The sequence below is a fragment of the Nipponia nippon genome, unplaced genomic scaffold (genome assembly GCF_047370975.1).
Source record: "Nipponia nippon isolate SJK-2023a ecotype South Korea unplaced genomic scaffold, ASM4737097v1 scaffold_2, whole genome shotgun sequence".
Classification (NCBI taxonomy): Eukaryota; Metazoa; Chordata; class Aves; order Pelecaniformes; family Threskiornithidae; genus Nipponia; species Nipponia nippon.
The window spans coordinates 85,006,412-85,031,845 of record NW_028262336.1 but is presented as its reverse complement, the minus strand read 5'-3'; the positions used below and the strand labels follow the sequence as shown (position 1 = coordinate 85,031,845).

The window sequence follows — 25,434 nt, the reverse complement described above, 5'->3', positions numbered from 1 at the left end:
GACAATTTTTTACTTATGGTAAAGTGAAGTGGCTTTAAACTTCCTAAATTGTTTTTGATAGTACAAATTAATACAGTCATTTTTGATGACACATTTTTGCATTTCAGCAGAAGGCAAAAATAATAATTTACTTTCTAGTGACAGGGACCTTCTGCCTCCCAATTCTGACAGATTCGGCATTCAGTGGAATGCTGGTTTACAGCTTTTCTGCATGTTGATATAAATGATTTGCTGTTGCAGAGCTTATGTGAAGAGATCCAAGCGCATTATTCCTAACTGAAAAGTTAATACGTTGTTTACAGGGTCATACATATCCTCCAAGCAAGACCGAATAAGTTGTTGTCCTTTTTTCAGTGATCTTTCCCAGTCCACCTCCTATAAAACGTTCTGATCAACAGCTTCTTCCTCTGTATTTAACTCCAAAATCCTCTGGGCTAAGCATTACACTGGTTTTGGCACAGTATAAATTGGCTTTCACAGTTGACTGCAGAGCTCTTCTGTTCCCTCATCCTCGGCTGTTATTGATGAAAGGTCTGAATGAGGGCTCCTGGCACTGATTAGTGAGCATAGCATTGTGGAAGGAAATGCACCCTGCTTTAGAATAAATGCCGCTCTTTTCTCAAAGAACTTCTTTATTCATTGTCAGTTATACATGACAAAGTCTGATACAGGGACAGCAAATCAGCCATGCATGGCAGATCAAAATTCAGCCAGGCCCATGATGTTAAGCTTTGTCCAGCAAGATGCCTGACATAATATACTCTAGACCAACTCTTCTGTTTCAGAGTTGCAAGGTCCAGTTGGCAATTGGTTGGTTTTGTCGTCTTCTGTGCTGACATGAAATGCCCTTAAAGTTTTAGCCAGACTTGGTTAGTGTGGTGTTTGTATATTCAATCATGTCAGAAGAAGAAGCTGTTGATCAGAAAGCTTTGCAGCAGATCAACTGGGAGAGATCACTGAAGAAAGGACAACAGATGCAACTTGCTTGGTATCACATTTAGAAATATTATATATATCTTATAATATAACCGATTAGAAATAGGGGGTCACCTCAGTGGTTTTTATAATCCTGCTCAGGGTTTTTAATCAGGAAACAGATGGAGATCTATTAAAAATACTGTGTATGACTCCTTTAATAGATCTGCCTCTGGACTGATTATGCTGGTGCTGATGCTGACAGAGTGAGTAGATGTGAAACCTCACTGAGTATCCTGGGATTTGACATGAAGCGTCCCACTGATTAAATTATGAAATTCATGTGGTCCTTCAGTTTTCTGGTCCATAAAACAACAATATTGGTGCTTGGGTATTATGTGAACTGTTTGTGTATCAGCAAAGAGGGATGATGGAATTCTAGGTAACAAGGGAAGAACACCTTCAGGAATTAGGGGACACCTGGAACTAGAAATGGGCTTAGCAAGACTTTTACAGGTGAAATAAGCATTCACTGAATGAGGCGGGAGTTGTGGTCACATACTCTTCTGCCTTATACTCAAGGTTCAAGAGCATGGCCGGGGTCTGTTTAAAATTTCTCTTTTTACTCTCTTTCCTACACATGTCCAGTATCAACTTCAATTTGGCCACAGCATAAGGACAGTCAGAATAATGTGATCAAACTTTTTTTAATCTATTTTTGATTATTGTTTTCTTCACTGCTTTCAGAATTGCAAATACAAACATTAGAAAGGCTTTCATTGCTTTCATCAAACCACCAGCCAATGACATAACTAAAGCTCTTTCTGTAGGCATGGTTCACATGTTTCTTGTTTCTATGCCATTCGAAACTTTATCTGAATGTTTTCAAGACAAAAAAAACCTATTAGCTGTGCTTGAATGTCTGAATAGGATTCATTTGTGTTTTCCTTTTTGATGGTGATCTGACTTGTCACCAGTTAAACCAGAATTACTGAGCTATTATCCACTGAAATAAGTGAGATTCACAAACATATCTGACAGAGCAGAAGGACTGAAAAGTATTAGAGCTTTATCTCAAGTGAACTGAGTTAGAAAGAAAATGCAGACTGAAAGTCAAAGCAAAATGTAGGCAACTCAGTTTCTCTAAGTTTTTAATACAAAGCATAAAAGGAAAAAAATCATACTTTGTGATTACATCATACATTCATTTTGATGACTTTAAAGATTACTTACTGAATATGTTTGTAGGTCTTTTATGTATTGAATCAAGGAAGACATTAGGTACCTAACACTAATAAAATGAGATAATGCAAAAGAGAATGTTTCGTCAAATGAAGGAAAATTTGCTGATATTGATTCAGGGTCAGAGATATTAAGCTTTTGAAATTTAGCTAATTTCTGAAGAGCTTGTCACACAAGCCCTAAATAATTTCCCTTTTTATTTGTGTCTGAGAGGAATAGACGTCCAAGATATGGCAGAATAGGAGTGTCTGGTTAAACTAAGCCATAAATTTTGTGCGCAGTCTGCCTTGACAGCTTTTTTTAAACCTACTTTACTATCTTCTTTGTGAGCCTTTTATTCTGCTGGACTCTCTTCATTAGTTTTCAGATTTCTAATCCTATTTTACACAAGCAGCTAGAGGCAAAATAGCAGACAGCAGCAGCAAAATTCATGGTTAACAAGTTTGTAGTATGAGGCCCACAGTGGCACATAGGTTTTTCTGCCCTTCATAGTGGGGCTTTCTTGTAGATTCATAGAGCTATTTTAAGCATTTTTCTGCAAGGGGATGTTAAAGGCAGAATAGACTTTTTTTGGACATGGTCACTTACATAGGGAAAAGTAAATGAATCAATAGAATTGTCTTCCATACTCCAGTGATGATAACAAGCAGACCTAGGTCTTAATCTAAGTCTTAATGTTTTTATTTTATAATAAATTCATTAATTTTTTCAGTACTTGATCCTCCTGTACAAAACATGGTACAAAATCCTCTGTACTGCTGTTCCAAGTATTTTTATATAGAATACAAAAATATATATTTGTTACCCTGAGTTAGGTCCTCCTAAAAAATTCCAGTCATGTCCTGAGGCTGTATTAAAATATTTCATCTTCTTGAATTTATGAGCAAACAATATATTCTCCTCCTGGCAGGCTGTCTGACCTACCTCATTCTCATCACTTTTGAAAAATACTCACCCTAGGCAGAATGTTCACAGTGATGTAATGGCTGTCTCTGAAAATACTATGCTTGGAGGTGGCATCCTTTAGAATGACCGATGAAAAATGTCAGCATCCATTACAAGCCACCTACCATATTTGAAAGATATTTCCCCAAGTTTGTCTAAACGGCTTTGTGTTGTCCTGGAAGTTTTATGCTGCTGTTTTCCATCATCATCTATATTTTAAAAAATTGCTGACAAATTTAAGTATGAATTCAATTCACCCAGTCTTGGACACTGAAATAGTTTATTTTTTCAAATGACAGTTATACCTGCAACTGGAAAGACTTCTTCACAACGGCCTTTCGCTGCATGTGATATTCTCATATTAAAGGAGCTTCTTTAATGTATGAATATATAGGTTAGTCTCTTCCCCACTTTAATACTTGACATCTTTTTTAGAATTATTAGAAAAGGTATGAATTGTATTGCTGATCTTCAGCATGCTAACAACTCTCAAATGAAACCTAAACTGAAATTCTTTTTAGATTCTGTATTGCACATCCACTCTAATTTTAAATGTGAGACTGGGATATGTGGTAATATCAGCACTGGTGCCCACTGTGTGCTATTGCTAAAGTAAATGCAGCTTTGCTAACAAGAGAGATTAAAAAAAATCAACAAAAGTATGCCCTGAAGCTGATCAGATAAATTCTGACTTACCCACTGTCCTGCAGCTTGCTCTACTTTACATTTTGTCCTTTTATAAATAATAGCTCTCAAAGTTTAACTTCAGTTGCTAATAACCTGAACTGTGCTTGAACTGCTAGCCTGAAGGTGCATATCCTATGACCTCTCCTTTGCGCTAGCCAGCCACCTCAAGGCAAAGAACTTGCAAGACGTCAGCCCTGATTACTTGCTGCAGTCATGTCAAGCAGATCTTTTATGAGGGTGAAAGTTTGAGAAGTGTTACCGGTGCAATAAATTAATATCTTCTAAGGGTTATGTTTTACAGGAGGTTTGTTCCATAGGAACCATAAAGTGTAGCTGAACAGGTCAGTCAGCTTGTATTTTTGTGCTGTAATCTGCAGCTGCAATTGTTTCTGTTCACTTATTAGGACACTTCAGCATTAGCGTTCTATAAATCAGGCTGCTAGTTGACAAGGTGTGTACATGCAGCCTAGGCTTTTATTACTTTTGTTACTATCCCTTTGGACAGCAAGTAAAATCTTCCTCGCAAGCCAGTCAGTGCATTGTGATACTCAAAGCACTGAAAATAATGTATGAGGAAGTAAAAAAAATGCTGTTGGCTGCAAAGTCATGATGATTTAAAGTCTACAGAAGAGAACTAACTTATCTATCACTCAAGTTGCACCAAGGATTAATATGGGCCAGTAAACACATTTCTGAAAGCATAATTCTTAAATTATTGGAAATTTGTGAATCTATTCTTTTTTTTTTCTTTCATTATTTCCAAATAGGCAGTAGGTCAAGGTTGAACTATTTTAGATAATTCTTCTTTTTTTGTTTGAAAACTCTGTGCATAGTGGACAGAGCAATTTAAGGTAAAGCAAATCTGAAGTTACCTAGGAAGAGTGTTAAAATACATGTGAAAACTTAAAAAGATCTTGTTTTAAACCCAGAATCTTTCCTGCTGATCTTGAGGGAGTTTCTTCTCTGTTGACAGAAAAGTGTTATCTACAACAAGTATACAAGTGATATAACTTCTCAGTGTTCTACCATCAATTTTGATAGCATTATTAATTCAATTATGTATCATCTGATACAAAAACACTAAGATATTTTAACATTCCTTACAAAGATTAACATAAAAAGTTCTAGTATTTGGGCCTTGTGGTGGGAGCATATTTTTTCTGCATAGTATTTGATTATTTTTATAGGAAGGTGTCTTCAGTTGATTTATCTGATTCTTAAAGAAGAACCCCCAGGTTCATATTAAAAAATATGAAACTGAAAATTGGAAAAAAGTAAATACAATATTTTATACTGTGAGTAAAAATTTCAAACATATCTGTTCAACTGAGCTAACTCTCATAAAAAGCCTATTGGAATTTCATACTCCAAATGCTTATATTCCTTTGAAAATCACACATAAGATCATACCGGCCTACAGGGCACAGCTTTGCTACTGTCACAGCCTTTCTGTTGCTCCATGCTGTGAAAGTCAGCAGAAGTAAGCAGAAAGGCTACTGATAATGTTGCTGAGTAAACTGCATATAATCCCATGATTGCAGCCAGAATGAACAGGAGTCCCACATCTCCTGCTTTCTATGTTTTGGGTGAACATGCAACACAGATGCTGATATATACATGAGAGTGGCATAGCACAGAAAGATCACAACTGGGGTAGCTGCAGTTGCAAACCTTCAGTAGGCTTTATAGACTTGAGATGCATATTTTAGATACATCTAAGAACATAAAGGAATGGCGGATGTAGGAGACAAGAATAATACTGTATATTTTACTCAAGCCGGACACATGCACAGCTGGAGGTTTTTTCTTAATAAAAATTGCAAAAATATAAGTTAACAAAGTAACTACCTGAGGTCTTATTAGCCTTATTGTAATTTTAGTGTTGCTACCTCCAAGTACGAAGGAAGCAATTTGCCATCCGGTTCATCTGGTTTGCTTATCTGGTTGGATAAGTGCACTCTGCGCTGGGTTAAAAACTGGCTGGACGGCCAAGCCCAGAGGGTGGTGGTGAATGGAGTCAAATCCAGTTGGCGGCCAGTCACGAGTGGTGTTCCCCAGGGTTCAGTGTTGGGGCCGGTCCTGTTCAACATCTTCATTGATGATCTGGATGAGGGGGTTGAGTGTACTCCCAGTAAGTTTGCAGATGACACCAAGTTGGGTGGAAGTGTCGATCTGCTGGAGGGTAGGAAGGCCCTACAGAGGGACCTGGACAGGCTGGATCATTGGGCTGGGGCCAACTGCGTGAGGTTCAATAAGGCTAAGGGCCGGGTCCTGCACTTGGGTCACAACAACCCCATGCAACACTACAGGCTTGGGGAGGAGTGGCTGGAGAGCTGCCTGGCGGAAAAGGACCTGGGGGTGTTGGTTGACAGCCGCCTGAATATAAGCCAGCAGTGTGCTCAGGTGGCCAAGAAGGCCAATGGCATCCTGGCTTGTATCAGGAATAGTGTGGCCAGCAGGACCAGGGAGGTGATAGTGCCCCTGTACATGGCACTGGTGAGGCCGCACCTCGAGTACTGTGTTCAGTGTTGGGCCCCTCACTACAAGAAGGACATCGAGGTGCTGGAGCGTGTCCAAAGAAGGGCAACGAAGCTGCTTATTGCTCTCTACAACTATCTGAAAGGAGGTTGTAGCGAGGTGGGGGTCGGTCTCTTCTCCCAAGTAACAAGCGACAGGATGAGTGGAAACGTCCTCAAGCTGCGCCAGGGGAAGTTTAGGTTGGATATTAGGAAAAACTTCTTCACCAAAAGTGTAGTCAGGCATTGGAACAGGCTGCCCAGGGAAGTGGTTGAGTCTCCATCCCTGGAGGTATTTAAAAGACGGGTAGACGTGGTGCTTAGGGACATGGTTTAGTGGTGGACTTGGCAGTGACAGGTTAACGGTTGGACTCGATGATCTTAAGGGTCTTTTCCAACCTTAATGATTCTATGATTCTATGATTCATAAAGGAAAGGATATTTTTGGATAACCTTAAGACTCCAGCTTCTGAAAAATGTGAAATCTGTGATAATATAAAGAGAATTTGCAAAAGTATATAATATGTAGATTACTCATTTATTAATGAATGGTATGGAATTCTAGCTAAATGGCAGTAGACTCTCCTTGCATTGAACTGGTTTTGTTTCATTCCTAAAGAAATGGAGAACTTGATAAGCTTATCAAACGGAGCTGCAAAGCTGACAAACATGACCAAGAAGAAATCTGAAAAGGCGGTCTTTATCTTGCACTGAGATGTTGTTTCATGACAGACCTGTTCAGAATGAAATGTCAGTAATGAGACATATAGAACATGGTTGACTACCAGGTTATAAAACAGGTCCTACAGCGGGGGCACTGTCATACCATCATGGGCATCACTCTTTTCCCATTGCTTTCTTCTTAGGAGTCAATTTTTCAATTTTTTGTAGTGAGTTAAGGTTACTAGATGGTAGCTTTTTAGGTAAAGTTGCTGAAAGTTTGCAGTTGGATAATGCATTTTCACAGAAATCAAGTGTTTTCTAGAAATGTTAACACCAGTACAATCTTTTGAAGGGAAATAAAGGCAGTCAAAGCAACACCCCATGTTTTGACTTGATACAACTAAGTGTTCCGTTCAAAGAGTATAAAAGACATTGATTTACATTTCTATTTTTAACAGTTATGTTACATTAATATACATTCTATGTTTAATGTTATTACATTGAAAGAAGAAAATTAATTAACCACCAAGAGCTAATTCAAGGGAGAATTTTTTTTTTCCTTACATCAGATAATAATAGTAAATCACATCCTATCTCTTTTATGGAAGTTCAAGAATCAGTAGATGTAATTAGTTCTTGGTGTCCCTCAGTTTGAACATTAAATTTCTTGTTAGAAGGGAGAGTTTAATTGGGAAGCAGCTGGTCCAGATAGCCTACCAAATAGACTAATGGACTTTGTGACTTGTTTAGCCAGAACAACTTAGTCCGTAATTACTTTTTAGGTAAGAAATTGTTCAGGAATACTTGGCTGATTGTATTATCTGGTAAAGTTTCTTGTTGTATCATAGCATGTTAGAGGTCAGGCACTCTTTGAAGTTGTCCATGATGCATGTTCAGTGGGAATTATCCTTTTTGACATAAGTATTATGTATAACTTATTGTTTCCAAAACATAACTTGGTCCTCTTATTCCAGGAAGAGTGTGTGCTTATGTGCATATGGGGGGCATATGGCTGTGTCTATGAATATCTTTGAATTACTAAAATGATGTATGCTTTGAACTTTTCATCATTTTAATTTTGTCTTTCATAAAGAATGTGTTGATTATAATTTCAAGTGAGTATTTAATTTGGCTAATTGACAGCTGGCTATACTAATTGTGATTTGATCTGTTTTTTGTTCTGTCTCTAAAGGAACCAAGATCTCAATAAGCCCATCAAAGTGAATCCAAGTTCTTTCACAAGTGACAAGGAGTAAGTTTTCAAAGCTTCTCAGACTCTGCTTCTCTAAGGCAGTGAGTAGTTTGTAACTATGAGAATGTCAGGAAAGGTAGTGTTGCAAATCTATAAAATGTTTATAGATTAATAAGTAGCATTCCTTACACAGAATGATGAATATAAAAATACAGATTAATTAACTGGTATGTGCACTATCAGCTGAACAAGTAATATCTATGGCAAGCTTCCACAAATGCCTTATATGCTTCCTTAATAAAACTATTAAAGAAATATTTTAATATAGTTAGAGAAGGGGCATTAAACAAAATATCGTAGAACTCATGGATGATAAGTATTGCCCCAACAGGGTGTAACAAAGCATTTCAGTCAGCAAGGGCAGTGATCCATAAAAAAGAGCTTGAACTTACATTTTTGAACAGCACATCAGTTCAGTGTGTTTCAGGCCAAGTTTCTTGTGGTCTGTAAGCAGCCCTTCAGCATACGGAAAGGGAGGAACTGCCAGGGTACTATGCTAGTAAGAGCTACCTAATATTTGTCACACCTAACACGAAAATTCTACAGATAACTTCAAGAATGATGTCCTAAACAGTAGCAGCAAATAAATGTTGCCAACATGTGATCATCTGTTTTACAGTAGACAATCTCACATATATGCATACGTACGTACACATATATGTACACTTAGCACTACACTGTAAGTTAAGTACAATTTTTTTGCAAATTTTAATTCACAAAGAATTTATTAGGATAGAGTCCAAGACTTTGAGACACTACTGAGTTTTAGGAAGCATCCAGAGTTTTAAGATTAATAAGCCTATTATAGATTGAAGTGACCAAGTTATCAGTTTCACAGAGCTAACTTAGCCTTTTGCTTTTGCTCCCTGCTTCTACCTAAAGAGAATCAGGGTTTTTTTACATTAGTTAGAGTGCTTTTCATAGGTCATTCCATCCTCTAACTCAGTGAACCATTTTAAAGTAACTAAAAAAAATCCAGAGGAAAAACTAGCCACTAGTTTAACTGTATTTATGAAATTTTAAAAAAATGTTTCCTTATATGTAAACTTTGTGAGTCTTTGGATGCTTGCATTTTCAGTAGAAGTACAAACATTATCAACGCTTTTATTGTTAACTATGGTGACACACGGAGTTAATTTCTTGTCATTCCAGAAGCAAAAATATGTGGTCATCTGGACATATTTTTAGGTGTCGTCTTAAGAAGTAGAAGTTTCTTAATTTCAATAAAAATGTATTTTATTGCAAATTAATGATGCAAACAAGGATTAAGTTGCTTGGAGCCTGTAAATTAATACTAAGTACTTTGAGAAGTTCATGTTTCTCCTTCACTGTCTTCACTGGCAAAGAAGAATCTTAAACTATGGCATTGATATGATTAAACAAAGCCTTTTTATTTTCTTGGCTGTACTAGATAATATTTTTTATTGAATTGTAGAGAACTTTACCTTGCTAGTGGAAAATTATAAACATATTTTCTTATCATGGTCAATAACATAAGTGTTTGCAAATTCTGAACATAAACTTAACCAACAATTTACTTTTCTCCTTTAAATGCGTGCATAAATAAGTTTCTTTCTTTTAATACACTTTAACTCTTCCCAGAAAGGAAGAATATTTTAACAGTTGTATTTGTTTGTTGTTTCAGGGGAAAAGAGCTTGAGGATTTTACTGAAATAAATACTGCTGGTCAGAAAAATAAGAGGCAAGACTGTCATAATCTTTCCTTTATGTACTTACAAAATGTTTGTGGTTGGTTAGATATTAGTATTAACAAGTTCTATTCTGTAAAGATCATTAGAGGAGTCAAAATTAATACTTTTATTTGATTTAAACCATAGAATTTAAACTTTTAAAAATTCCTCATTAAATACAGGCTAGTAAATATAAATAATTCAGCATGGAAGAAACGCAAGTAGTACTTGACTTTATCTTATTGGAACTCTAAATAGTCAGTGTGTGACCATCAAAGTTCTTTAAATTAATGTGAAATGCTCCACCAGACTAAAAGTTGTCCTTGAAATACAAAAAATGAGTGCCATAAATAGAAAAAAATCCTCTTTTTTCTTAGTATCATTCTCTGTTTTCAAATCAGAACTACTGTGGCCTTTTTTTAATCTTAAACAATTCTTCAATGGATAACATTATTTTTTTCATTACAGACCATTTAATATAAAATATTAATACAAAATCAGCTTTTTCACAGCCAGTGAGTTATTAGCAACTAGTATAGATGTGATCATATGGTTCTAGAGATCATATAGATATGACATATCATATAGACAGCCCTAGATAACAGCAGTTGTAAGAGGAATCTGAGCTGGATATACCAACAAAGCAAATAACACACTTTGGCAGCCACTGCTCATGGTATTAGTGCCTGCATTGAATGAAATGATGTTATCAAATTAAAATGATAGAGCCTTAGTTGGTTTGGAAGACGTAGGCAGGCCCTTCACCTGTAGCATGGCAACACAATAAGACACAGTGGTCATAAATTTAAATAAGAGAGATTCAGACTGGATACTAAGGAGGACAGTCCAGCAGTGGAGCAGGTTGCCTGTAGCGGTTGTGCCATCTCTGTCCTTAGAGGTTTTCAAGATCCAGCTAGAAAAAGTCCTGAGCAACCTGATCTGTCCTCAGAACTGCTCCTGCTTTCAGCAGGAGGTTGGACTAGAGACCTCCCAAGGTCCCTTCCAACTTGAATTATCCTACAGTCCTATAATGAACTTAGCATTTTTGAGTAGTTTGTCATTCTTTTGTAGAATCATTAGAACCATAGAATCATTTAGGCTGGAAAAGACCTTTAAGATCATCGAGTCCAAGTAGTGTCACACTGGAAAGAAACTGAAAAATATTGAGGTTTGAACTGATAACTCTTACTTCGTAAATAACTAAACACTTACAATATGAAACAATCATGATACATAATCAATGTGGTCAGGAATCTTCCTTGTGAAATGCATATAATTTTTTTCTTCTTCAACATAAATAATTCAACCCATTTAATATGTTTAGGTTGAATCAAATAATTTGATTAATTCTGAGGTCTTTCTCACTGTCACAGAGATGAGGAACTTGGTGATCACACTAAAGTCAAGTCTGCTAATGACCAAAATAAAAAGTGGTGAGACTCAATTTATAGTTCTCTAAAATTTAAAGAGCTAATATCAAGAGCTGTAGTTGTTTAGTGTGGTACCAGAAAATGTGAATTCCTAATACAAGCAAGCCGAATTTGCATAACTTGAGTAAGATATTCATATTATTTATAAAATGTGCCTGATTAACCAAATATAACAATATAGCTGCATGTATTTTGATAAGCCAAAGTAATGACTCAAACCTATAATCTCTTGTAGTGAATGAAAATGCCTGGTGACAAAATCCACTTAACTATTTTTGTGCTTATCTAGGTATTTTGTGAACTCAGCTGTTAGCATCTCATAGTTGAAAAAAGTCACTGCTACTAGGTTTCATTACCTGGAAAAACTAAGATCCATTTTGGTCAATTAAAATGAAGTTAGTATTATGTTTTCAGGTACCATTCTGATGGTATCTTTTTGAGTTTTCCATTTAGTTGTATATCTAAATGAAGAGAAAGAACTTAGCTATCTGTGTACATAAGTACTTTTGCTATTTTTTAATATAAAATATTTTTATCCTAGCAGTCCCACTTGACAGTCTGACCAGAGAAGCATATACTGAATATCTACGGTGAATGAGTTTCTCTTTTAGTTCTGAAAGGGGGCCTAACAGATGAGGAGTCAAGCACAATAGAGGGTGCTGCTTCATGCAGCATGCTATGCATATAAAACAGTGACCAGCACTGAGCAAGGTTCATTTAGCAAAGCTTCAGACCTTGGCAAGCTCACTTTAATAAATCAAGCTGCAGCCCAAACATCCAGAGTTAAGGCTTATAATCAAGTTGTTTCAGAATATAACCTTTGGCAGAATCAAACAAGAGCAGCCTTTGTCTGAGCTGCTTTGTAAAATCATCAAAAACATTATTAGCATTTATTCCTTAAATCCTATAATCTGTCTGACAAGGTTTATTTTTATGTTTAGTTGCATGTCATGTTTGTGGCAGGCAAAACTGCAGGAGACAAGGTTTCTTTTTCTTGCATCATAATCCTGCTTTTTGAAATAAGAATCTATGTATCTGTTTAGCTGGTCATTTCTAATAAAAATATCACTGTAGTATATGCAAAAAAAGAAAATTTGGAACTAAAATGTAGTAAAACCAAGAATAAAACATTATAGAATACTGCTAAGGAAATGCAGAATTCTATTGACCACTGACACATTTCTGCACTGTTGAAAACCTCAGTGGGCACTTTGAGGAAACCAGAGTTCAATTACAGTTAGATGAAGTTTCTGACATTAATGTTTTTACCAGCATAAACCAGAGGTCAGTGATTCCATTACTTTTCACAAGTAACAATTTAACAACAGTAAGAAAAAGATAGATTTCTTTTACTTACTGTTACTAGCCCAAGCTTCTACATTTATGGCTGTAAGTGTAACCGAAAGCTGTGTAGCTGAAAATAATTTCTAAAAGGTGCTTGTTTTCTTGTTGTGTGTGTTTTTTTTTTTTTTTAGGATAACTGAGCAAGCATATGAAAATCCTCCAAGGGCTCCAAGTAATCTCCCAGAAACAAACTACTCCAGGGACAGTAGAGGAAAGACCAGGTACTGTGGACAATTAATTGAGAACCATAACAACTAAAGTGCCATTTCTTTCAAAAAAAATTAAGAGAAACCATCTTCATGCAAGAAATTTCAGGGATGTTTAGAAACCTCACACTGGTCTCTGGAATCATGCCAGCCCCCTTCCAAATTCTGCTTCCAGGATCCCACGAACAGAAGCCCACAAAGCATAGCTCTAGTGCACAGGGCAGGGAGTACAAGACATACCCTGTGTAACTCTAGAGATGTAGCTGAGGCATGAAATTAAGGCGAGCAGTTAAGACAAAATTCTTATATAATCAATAGGGGAGAGGCATTTCCTGCAGGTTAGACGCACCCTGCTCTCAGGGAGCTTATTTCTTTCCAAGGCCGTAAGGAAAACATTACTCTCTTCACTCAAGTGCCTTGTTAAGTTCCTAAAACTATATGGGATGAATCTGAACCCATGTATCATCTCTTATCCCAATCACTGAAACTGTAACATGGGTTTCTGACTTTTTGACCAGGTACAAACTATTTTAAAAACCATTTCTCTTGCAATACTCTTGCTCTAGCTGGATTGTGTCTCTACAAGCACATGTTTTGCAAATCTGAGTGAAAAATGTGATACAGGGATATTTAATAGAACTAACTAAACACCAGGTCTGTTGGTAACAGGAAATCATTGAAATAAAGGAAACAATGTATTTTTCTTCACAGTCAAAAAGTATTTTCAAGAAATATGACAACAAACCCCATAATATATAATTCTTGAATGAAGGACCTTTTTGGATTAGGAAAATGCCTCTTCAGTACCAACTCACCCATCTATGTGGATTTAAGTATTTATGTTGACAGGATTGTTTAAAGACAGTCCTATACGTAAGGTGTGGTATTGCTGTATAGTGGTTGTGAATTACCAAAGTCAAGGCTGATGACTTGGAAGGGAGAAGAAAGAGAAGAAGGGGAAGAAAGGGAAGAAGAAGAGAAGAAATCTTCTATTGAGCCTTACTAATAGGGAAAATAGCAGTCACAGTCTGGTACTTTATGGGAACTATGGCCCAATCCTTAAGCTTATGCACACCTGAGCCTTGGTGTGGGTATGACTGGGCATGGGGTCTTTGATCTCTCATTTTCTTACATTTGCTGTAGGAGGCTGGAATGCAGTTAAAATTTGTGTATTCTGAAACTTCTGCATGGCCTTGAAGGACAAGCTCATAAATTGGCTGAGAATAAAAGAAAAGCTAAACAGCATACATTTTTAAGACTCAAAATGAATATTCAACACAAAAATTAATTAGCATTTTGCAGCATTTTGCAGACATGAATCTTCTGAGATGTAATATTCTGATTATCTTTGAAAATTAAAATAGAGAACAATAACACAAGAATGGTAAGGCAAAGAATGTGCTTCAATGTGCAGCGTTACCTTACACTTGACAAAATGTATAGCCCTTACTTGAAGATGTAATCCCAATGGAATTAATGAAAGCTTACTAAATGAATGGTCTTTGCAGGTTATTCTTTCCGGTTATATGCAATAGGTTCTAGAGAGTATTCATTGTTGAGTAGTTTGCTGTATGAACAAGCCACACCACAGCAAGTAAAGGAGTGAGTGATATGAACTGAAAGAAGGAACTTGGTCAGATAGGCAGGTCTCAGGCTGCATTGTGGCTCAGTTTTATCTTAGTGTCTTGTCAAGCTGTCAGCCTATACATTGATTAGAAAAGGTTCTGAATTTCCTCACACTTTCAGTCAGCAAGACTAGAAACTCATGCTTAGGAAATATTTTTGCTGTAGCTTCATAGTTTTTTGTTCTATACAGTACAATTATTTTTTTTAAGATGTGTATATATATACTTGTGTGTATTTCAACTATAATACTCTAGCCAGATATTAAAATCCAAGGGACACTGTTCTCTACACTAGGACACTTGAAGAAAGTGTTGTTCTCTGTACTACTTTCTGTAAGATAAACAGTGTTATTTTCAGACATGCTTCATCTAAATACCCATATTATGTTGAGTGTGCAACGCACAGTACTCACTTTGCCCTGATCTCAACCCTGATTTAACTAGATGATTTGAAATGCCAGCCTGACTCAGCACTAGATTCTTCAGCTAAATACAATGAGTTAAATGGAAGATTTAGGAAAAATAAGCTTAACAAAAACAAGCACAGACAGGGCCATACTTTATAGAAATAGAGAGGTGATATTACTATGACACTTTTCACTATAGCAAGAAACTTTAGGCATTTGCACCATCAATATACCTCACCCTGTGACATGTGTTGTGCATGTGTCTAGCTTGGTCGGGGCAAAAATAGCCAGAAAAACTCTTTCAAGAGGCAATCATTTAGCTTTAGTTTGCTTTCCTACTTAGTAAGCTTACTTTCATCTTTCCTAAAATGTAAATGGAGCATTGGGTGTTCATTTGAGGAGATATTTAAGCTTCTCAGTAACTGTGCAATTGTAATACATTTCTGGTGTTGCATAGAAATCAAATAAGACATATACACATTACAAAAGACAGGTATCTAGAAAAGTGTATCTGGGCTGCGTAACACTTTAATCATGTTATCAGTCTGTTATACTTGCCCTGAAAAAACAACGTTCTGCAAATACACGATTATAAAAAATTGTTCCTAACTTTGCTAAACATTATTCAAGAGTGATACGAAACATGTAATAATTACCATATACCTTATGAATTTCTGGACAAATAAGTTAATTAAATCAGTTCAGAAATGTTCAAAACATGTATGGCAAGATGACTTGTTCAGCTGTCACATACATGCTCATCCCTTCCATGCAAACAAAACTGACAGTTAAGCAACTAGAACTGGGACTGTTAAAAAAGGAAGATTTAACTTCCCTGATAGTTAAATTCAGTATATTCCTTCCTACTCTGACACCAGGAACACTACAGTTACTGTAGTGAACACAAATCACACATTGAACAGCCTGTATTATAAAGACTCTCACTCTACTTCTAAGGACATGTTGTAATTTCGTTTGGCTGTTTGACAACTCTTTGAGGACTAATGAAAGAAGGGAAGAAAAAGAAAAAAATGCAGTGTGTCACCATTTCCTGATATGTATCATTTAGGCTGGGATATCAGCCCAGGTAAACCCAATACCATCATGTAGATTTTGCTCAATGGGCTTGTGGATTTAATTTTGAAATGTTGAAGAATCATTCAACAACAGAACACAGTCTAAGGACACTGTATTTCTAATTTATGCTTTTTTAATTTGATATATTTTTTTTGATGGTTGTGAAAATACAGAATAAGAGCTCATCACCAAGTATGATGATTTTTTTTGCAAGCTTGTTACATTAGTTTAATTTGCATATTATCATCAGCGTAGTGAAACCTTTAAAAACAAAAAGTACTGTTTAGTGATTGCTATGCACTCACTGCTTCACAGCAAATCATCATATGGTGCCTATGAAGAAAATATAACTGGAAATACTATCAAAACTGTTTACTCTACTTCTGATCGGTAAGTACACATTAATAACATTGTAGAGTGTCAAAGGACACAGACATTTTGCATAAGCGTTCAGGTTCAGACAAAAGAGAGCAGTGGAAGTCACCATTAGGCTTGTCAGACAGCTTTTCATACAGAGCTCCCCTTCAGTGGGATCTTGCCATCAAATCATTACCACAGTTCAGCAGCCTAATATTATGTTAGGCTTGTCACAGCTGACATTTTAAAGTATCTATAGAAACAATAGCCAATGCCTTAAGTAATAAAATTGGCTTTGTGATTCTATAGGTTTCTACCTCAGGCAGCTGTTTACTCTGCAAAATTTCCTTCCTTTGTGAGAATGGTGTCTGTAATGACCAACTTTATGTACAGCTGTGGAGGAAGAGGTTCACATGACAATGCTGTTAAGAACTCTGTGTTTTCACACCAGTTAAGGTATTCCCAAATATAAGAAGGGTATTTGCTCAGTCAGTAATATCTTACCTCATGAGGAAAAAAAATTAAATATGCCCACTATTTTCAGTTCAGAAAATTTGGACATTCCCATTACTTGGAAATATCAAATTAGAAAAACTTGTATCCTTTCCAACACAAGTATAAGGAACTCTGGGAATGTTTAAAAATTGGTACAATGGTTTATCATTGAGTGGAAAGGAACAAGACCAGTTGATTTTGTAGTGCAAAACTAACACCAACAGTTGTATCTAGAGAAAGTACAGATTGATGTCACATAAGAATGCAAAAAAAAAGCTGATAAAATTTTTAAAAATATTATTGTTATGAATACCAGGTAGGCTGTTCTATACATGTGTTCATTACAACTGCCACGAAGGCAGGATTTCTGTCTGCAGTGCAGAAAATTAAAAATGTTTTCAGGAACTTCCGCCACATAGAGCAGAATTCTGACTGATCAAATGATGGCAGTTCCAATTCAACTACCAATTTACTTTTGTGATTAAAACATTAAAATCATTACCCTCCACTTCATCCCCATTTAGTATACGTGCTCCCAGGCATTCAGCAGCTTAATACAGTCTCATTACCGTTTGAAATCATTCAGTTCACCAAAGAAGACCATTCTTTCTGTCAAGGTATTTTTGCTACTTGACAATTATGCTCAGCAATTTGCCCATCACAGAAGCATGTGTATTACACCTGTCAACTAGAATGGAGGGAATATACACATGACATTTTTCCATTTATGGCCATTGTACAGTATACAAATGTCTTTCCCACGTAGTGCACTAAGCTTATCAATTTTATCCTTGCGATTTCAATGGTAGCTCTTTTTCTGACAGCTGATGTTATATTATATACACAGGAGTATAATTGGAAAAGATATATGTACATACTGCAGGAAGCCCTTGGGCATAGATGCCAAAATGATCTTAGATGCCTTGCAAATTTGCTGTCATTCGACTTGCTTCAAGGTAAGAAGATTTCACCTGCTACTAAGAAATATAATTTGAATGTAAAACCTGCATTATAGTACACATATAATAAGAGAATAAATAGGCCCTAGGCCTTCTCCACCTAGGCAAAGAGGAAGGCTTGCACAGTGCAGGAGAAGATTAATGTAGGAAATACTAGTCTCTCCCTTTTTCCCCTACACAATCCCTTCCTCTTTCTTCCCATCTCTCTCTCTCCCTCTTCCTCTACTCTCCCTCTCCCTGCTTCTCCTTCTCTTTTGCAACCACAAGGAGGATAAAGGATGCAGTGGAACATATCCTGAATGTCCTACACACTTATAAACCTTCAGTTATACACGCTTCCAGTCCGATATAGTGAATTATATACTACTTATACTTTCTTCATATTGTAAAATTTTATTCTATGAAGTAAAATGTAGGATAAAATGTAGGATAAAATAATGAAATTGGATATGTCTTTGCCTCAGTCTTATTTATTAAAAATTAAGTAAAAAATTTTTTCCTGTTTCCAATAAGAAGGAAAGCACAGAAGAAAATTTTTTTGCTTGTCATTCCAAAGCCTAAGCCTCAGCCTAAAATTTGCTCTTCAACTTTTCTCAGGGTATGCCTACCAGTGCTCAGCCCTCTAGTCTGTTTTCTTTCTGCCTCATTTGTCTTAATTCTGCTTGCGTCTCCCCACAGTTTGTTGTTCTAACAAACAATACTCGGCAAACTCATCGCATTAGCATAGCTCATTTTTCTGCCCAGTCTTGCATAGCTTTTACTTCTGCTTCTAACAGCAGTTCTTCTACCTAGTTATTGCATGAAAAGTATCCCAAAGCAGAATACAGCAGTAAGGTTGTACTTAACATGTATGAAGTTACAATATGCTTTTTGTCTCATATGGACTTTCTGAGCTCTGTGAGCACTAGAAATGCAATTTCTTCCACGGAAATCACTATGTAATACCTCCTCAATACTATTATTGCAAGTAAATAGAAGCTCTGGTTTGCTTCCATTCTTTTTAGATAGATCAACCCTCATAAAGAGGAATGGGCTATTTATGTAGTTAGGAGTGTTAACATGTTGGTATTGGCTGAGTTATCTGTTAAATATTTAAGCTTATTTTTTAAATTATATTCTTTTTACTACCTATTCCCAACTGGGGACCTGTCTGGCCAGCAAAATTCAGCTTAAGTTTTGTGTAGCTACACATTTATGAAAGCATTGGAAAAAATTAAACAACTAATGTAGGTCTGTGGTTCATGCCTGTAGTTATGTATTTAGCTAAGTAGCGCAATTTCTCATCATTAATATTCATTTAGCTCCTTACAAATACCCTGTATCCATTAGAGAGTTGCATGTAGCTGACAGCAGTATAATGTCTTTGTTTCCTTGTAAAGGTATATACCAAAAGTTCAGTGAGTAAATAATCCAAAGTGTAGGGTTTTTTCTCTTTATAAAAATGCTAGCTAATCTGGGTGATAAAAGCTTTGAAAACATGACCATTCTTTTGCTGATTTATACAAGGAAAAATAAAATTAATTAAGAGAGGAGACTCTTTTAACAGTATCATAATACTGACAGCTTATGTAGAAAAGATACAGAAAAAACATAGTTCTGTAAAACTGAAAAAAAAAGGTTGTCTAGTACTCTAACGCGTTATAATAATCAATACTGAGTACTCAGTTGCAATTTCATATTAGCCCTAGTGAGCATGTGTAACATAAGGCAATTAATTGCATATTGTCTGGATCCTGGATCTAATAACTCACTCTGCCTTTAAGACCATGGTGTTGACATCACACAATTTCTTTATTCCTTTAGCTGCAAAGGGATGTTCTGGGTAAGACTGTTAATTTTTAATTTTAATAAAGATTTTCAGTCCAAATTTATTTGAATAGACAGCCATTGTGAAAATTATGGAAAAGCTTACAGCCTTTCTGGGATGGCTGGCAATTCGGTTATGGAATTGTGCTGTAAAAGTAATGCTGATTTTCACTTATCAGAGCATAAAATATCCCAAGAAACCAGAATATGCTATTCTTTTATTAGATTGCAAAAAAAGGATGATCTGGGTCTCAAGATTCTGGTTTATAGATCAAATTACTTTACTCCTTCATCCACTGTAGGTTTTCCTCATGATCTTGGGAAGTTAACCTCTGTGTGTATCTGTGTATTTTCATATGTGAAACATGGGCGATGCTTGTCTGTCTCAAAAATTAACTTTTTGAGACATTTGTGAAAGCACTGTCCAGATTCTGCAATAATGGGAGATATAGTTAATGGTTAAGATCATAAAATATATCATAAAATATATCATAAAATATTTTTAAATAAGCAGGTTTAGATTAAGATCTACTCTGAGTCAGATGATTAAATCTGATCAGGCTTCCTTTACTCAATGAAGAAACAAAAGGATCACAAAAGGGTGATTCATCTTATTTTAGAATAAATTTCTAAGCTAAGAGAGAGAAAGTACCCTTTGGAAATGTCTGGGGGAAGGAAGGGGTTGGTGAGTGTAACGAGAACCTAGGGAACCAGTTGAGACTTAGGTATTTGATTTTTAGATGTCTCAAGGTGAGATATTCAGATGTCTAATCTACTGTTCATTAAAACTACTCTTTCAGAGTTCAGATTTGATGATATTGCAGTACTCATAACCCCTATTCTGGTCTGGGGTTGCTTAGTTCCTGAAAGACAGCATGCTGGGAATGAATATTAGACAAGGGTTTCATTTTAATTTTTCTTGTTACTTTTACTTGTGTATTGAAGTGTGAAGTATGTAAAAGATCGCTGGAAGATCTGAAAGCAGGAGACAGCATTTGGATTTACAGAAAAACCGTGCATTGTGAGCCTTGCTATTCCAAAATTAAAGGTAAGATGCAAGATGTATTATACGGAACATAAGAAAAACGATGTAGAGAACTTCATTTAAATAACTTCAATATATTACAACACAGCTATTGCTTTTGCTCATTTCTGTGTACTTAAACCTTTTCAAAGTATTTCATTCAGTAAGACTGGGTTGCTTAGGATGATATCCAGCCCCAGGTTCTAGACACAATAATTATTCTGTACCTGCGAGGGAGATCTCTTAAGGTCTCATTGTAGAGTCCTACCTGAGCAGTCAATGGAGACACCTACAGAGAGGCAATGGCATCTTGCCCTGAAAGTGACAAGAATAAATTGCAAGGCCATCTGAGAATCAGGTTGTTCTATTGAAATGAATAAGCCAGGGTTCAGAGGTATTTTTACCTAATGTAGTCATTGTGACCAATAAAGAGCAGATACAAAATCTGTTACACCATAATGAAAACATTATACTGCGAGTATCCTTCTTTCTTACCTTTGTGAGGAGCATAGTGAGTAAACAGATGTGAAAGGCAGTGAAGAAGGCAGCTTTTGTTTTATTAATTTTTCTAGAAGTTGCTAGATTTTAAGTCTTCTCTGTTCATGGCAATTTTTAATTCATAATACTATAAATCAGTACCTCCGTACCAAATAAAGACAAATGGAAATGTAGATGAAATGTTCTGATAAGCTGGTGTTCACCTATGTACTTCTGAGACAAGATCAGGTGAACTAAAATTATATTAATCCATTTGTTTTGTTAAAATACTTTGTGTTATTATGCCATTGCAAAATTTGATGGGAAGAGTAAAAATTACAATTAATCAGATTATAAAATTAATAAGGCATTGTGACAGTTATAAAACTGTAGAAAGACATACCAATGGTCTGTATATTAAGCATTATAAATTGACATATCCTATTTCAGCAAATGACAAGATGGGACAGTCAGTCTTCAGTAGATTTTCTAAAAAAATAAATTGATCTAAAGTTTCCTTGTGTGACATTTAGAGAACACTGATTTGCTTGGCATTGCTGATCAATCTTTTCTCTCTTGCAGAAAAATGGATCTACTAATTTTGACATACAGAAAGCATGATAAAGAAGTTTCATTACTGTTTAGTTAAGTGTATTGGCCTGTTAATTCAAACCACTATGGAAAATGATTAATTTTTATTGCTAGGAACAAACACTCTGAATGCAGTCCTACTGCACGGTTCCCAAAGGAATTAATTTCATGAGAATTTAGATGCCTTTTCATACACACAATCCAGGAAGCAAAACAAGATTTTGTTCAATATATTCATCAGATCTGTGAAACTGCTAAATTGTATGTAAAACTAATGATAATTTATTGAAATTTTCTGAACAGCAGAACATACCTACACATGTTTTGAAGGGGCTGTATTCTCTTTACTGAAAACGCATCTCCTCAGATATAAAGATCTGCTATCTTTATATAGCACAAATGGGATTAATCTCATCAAAGATTAGTCATTTAAAAGTCAGTTATTCAGTTTAAACTACTATTTTCATAGAGAGTGAGGTGGGTTCGCTCTGTACCTTTGAGGAAAGACATCAACCTCCAGAGGAAGATTCTTCCTAAGTGACTTAACTGATAACTTTAAGATGGAACAAATCATCTTTGGAAAATGCATCTCCATTACTGCAGAGGGATTCTAGACGAAAATTGTTAGAGAGTTTTAGTTAGAAGTATCCCATTCCATGTTTGTAATTCTGGTAATTGTATTACCTTTTGTTTTTTAAGAAGTGCACACTTAATATTTGCCATGAAATCATGAAATACATACTTTGCATGACATTATGTTGTTGTATTTATCTTTCCTACTTTATTAAGTTGACTATCTAAACACCTTGGGTGGATTCATCTTGCCTAAATTTAAACATCTACAGTGTAGACATCTACTTCTAAGTTACTTGATTTATTCTGTCTTTATAGTCATATAGAGAAGTAGACATTTTTAGGAAGTGATTCAATTGGTCAGATTGCAAACATCTATTTTACCATGATGTTAACCATGCTCTGAATGTACGTCTTACTTTCCATGGTTTGCAAAAGAACTTGGAGTGAATAGTTCAGATTTCTAGACATCTACATCAGGCCAGATAAACTCCTTCCTTTGAGACTACAGTGAAAGCATTTTTTTTTCCTTTTGGACAGCATATGTGTATTAATGTATAGAAACTGAAAGAAGAGTTCATGCTTTGTTTATTATAACATGTTTCCACAACAGTCAATAATTACTTACCTTATTTGCCTAAAATAATAAATAGTTCAGTAGTTTACTGGACAAACAAAGGTGTTGCCTAGTAGTCTCTGCCATGAGATGTTTTAGATCATGGTTATTCAGAACTAATTTTTCTCCCTTGCATCTCAGCTTAAAAGGACTTGTTGGATATGACCATGACAGAGTTAGAGTGCTCGGAGGCTGCTGGACCTGAGCAAGAGCTTAGAAGGGCGAAAAGTGCCAAAACCATAGATTAATATTAGACTGTTGAATGGCTGTCCCAGCCAAACTTTCTCTCCTTGTCTGTACATTCAGTAGTGGAGACAGGAGGTATGGATGTCTGTGTAACTTAAATCATTGGGCCTGCAGCTGAATAATGATGTAATCTGTCTTGCCTGGCTTAAAGGATGTTCAGACTGACATGCAAAGGAGCCATGAAACAGTAGATAGTTTGTTTTGTTAATTTTATGAAAATTTCTTATGAATTAATGGCAGTAGCTTTAATAAACTTATTATTATAGATATTTTTTCTGGTGTGTGTCTCTTGCTGATGACATATTCTAGCTAACCTATACTTGTTATTACCCTGTGCTTCACCAGTAAACAATGAGACTTGCAACACATGTGGAGAAAAGTAGTGGCAAAATTTTAATGTTGGGGTTACAAACTTGGTCCTGTTCAGAGGCCAACAGTTATTGCTAAGGCTCTGTTACAGTGGAAGATGTTAGATGCTCATTTGAGCCAGCACATTAGAATCCAGGACCTCCTGGTGTTTGAGGGGATGAGAGATTTTAGTTCGCTCCACTAGAGACCAGGACCAAATTCTGGATCCAAATATCTGCTACTTAAACGCTCACTGACAGAGAAGTAGCAATAAGAAACAATAAATAATAATTCTGTGCTCATTAATTCATCCTTGTTGAACAGCCCTGGTAATTTTGCCATGTGTTTTTTTGTTATTTTTTATTATATGTTGTAAGTTTGCTGAAAAGAAGCATCAGTTTTGTGATGCTTGGTATTTACCATATAAAAGCCGGTATGGCAGTACTCATTTAAAAAAATCATATTAACATCTCAATACCAATGTATCAAAACTTAATTGTTTTTTGTCCTTTTTGCATACCATTAGCATGTGGTGTTTTATTTCTCTTTGACTAGTGCTTCCATGAAACAATCCAAATGAACAGTTTGCTGGCAGCTGTTTTAATGAACGAGTTATCTTCAATAATGCATTAAATTAGACTGAAAAGCTGTATTGAGAGATGATGTACTAAATTATGTGGAGTTTTGTGATTCATCAGGCCCATTTTTTCAGTGTGTAATGGATACTTTATTTTACAAAGCTGGGGCATATCTCTACAGGGGGGGAATGAAGCAATAAGAGGAAAGGAGTGAAATAATGCATATAATACGTATTGATGCATTTACATATGTAGATGGCTTCAAGGCTACTGATATTTACAAGAACAAGGGATGTCACAAGCACAGCTTTGCTATATTAATATATTCCGTTGTATCCTGTGTAGGTTCTTACAAAACGCTCAGCCTGAGCATCCCCTCCCTAGCAGTGCTTGACGCAAGGTGACAAACGTCTGTAACATGGTCCTCTCACCCTCTTCCTCTTGAAATAAACATCTCTGTGACTTTGACAAGACATGCTCTCCGTTACTTCGTAGACCCTCCTTAGCTGGGCTTGTAAAGAACTGGCCGACATCAAAGGGGCCTGGCTTTTATTCAGTAGGTCATCTCTGTTCCTTGCTCCTTGGTATGGAGATGCGTATCGTGTTGGGATAGTTTCATGCATTCAGTTTATTTACTCGGAATATATTTAGGTTAGAACTCTGCTACTCCGCTTGCCTTCCTTGATATTCTAACATAATCCTGTTGTTTAGAATGAAAAGGATCCACTTTCCTGGTTGTTTTGCTTTCTGATCATACTTGCAGGTTGCTCCCTATAGCTACTCGGTTACACCAGGAAGTGGTTCTAGCTTCCAGACAAGTTGGTTTCAGACTACGAGGGAGACATGTAGCCTCCTTTTCTCCCTTCTGCTGCACCAACACACCTCATTTTTCTTCACAGCAGCATAACAGCAGAGACATCCTTCATTCCATAAAAAGGATAAAGACACTTAATACTTACTTAGGTTTGACGTGCCGAAGTCTGAAACTGTTGACCAAAATAGCTCTCTTTAGCTGCTGATGTCTGATGCAGAATCACTGAAGTCTTAAAGTCATGAGATATTTCCTGCTTTGACTTCAAAGGCCCACTGTCCTGTTTTGTGCTTTGCCTGGTCTGAGCAACTCAGCTCTAACCTCCTGCATCAGTAAAACTGGGACTTAGAAACGTTCCTTGCTTTTCAGGGAGAAGAATCTGCAGATGTTCTCAAAACATGTTTGGCACACACTGCTAAGATCAGACCTCCTCAAAAATCTCCTTATAACTACCACCTTTGAAAATCATGGGGATGGTGTTCTCCTCTTTGAACAGAAAGCGGGAGGGCCAAGTTCATTTCCTCCCGCAACGTAGCTATGTTTTAACCAAGTC

At 36.2% G+C, this 25,434-nt stretch overlaps 1 protein-coding gene across 4 annotated transcripts in view; it reads left to right on the top strand.

The window, feature by feature from the left end:
- SCEL (sciellin) overlaps positions 1-23,413 on the top strand; it is a 52,551-nt gene extending 29,138 nt beyond the window's left edge. For 3 of the 4 annotated variants that reach the window (XM_087757450.1, XM_087757451.1, XM_087757449.1), the window contains 8 exons: positions 8,161-8,220; positions 9,866-9,922; positions 11,285-11,344; positions 12,817-12,906; positions 16,316-16,390; positions 17,700-17,808; positions 20,563-20,665; positions 21,701-23,413. In XM_087757450.1, coding sequence (XP_087613576.1) covers positions 8,161-8,220; positions 9,866-9,922; positions 11,285-11,344; positions 12,817-12,906; positions 16,316-16,390; positions 17,700-17,808; positions 20,563-20,665; positions 21,701-21,717 — 571 coding nt within the window. In that variant the 3' untranslated portion in view covers positions 21,718-23,413. The remainder of the gene's footprint in view (positions 1-8,160; positions 8,221-9,865; positions 9,923-11,284; positions 11,345-12,816; positions 12,907-16,315; positions 16,391-17,699; positions 17,809-20,562; positions 20,666-21,700) is intronic. The other variant, XM_087757452.1, reaches the window with a different exon arrangement.
- Positions 23,414-25,434: the final 2,021 nt, after the last annotated feature.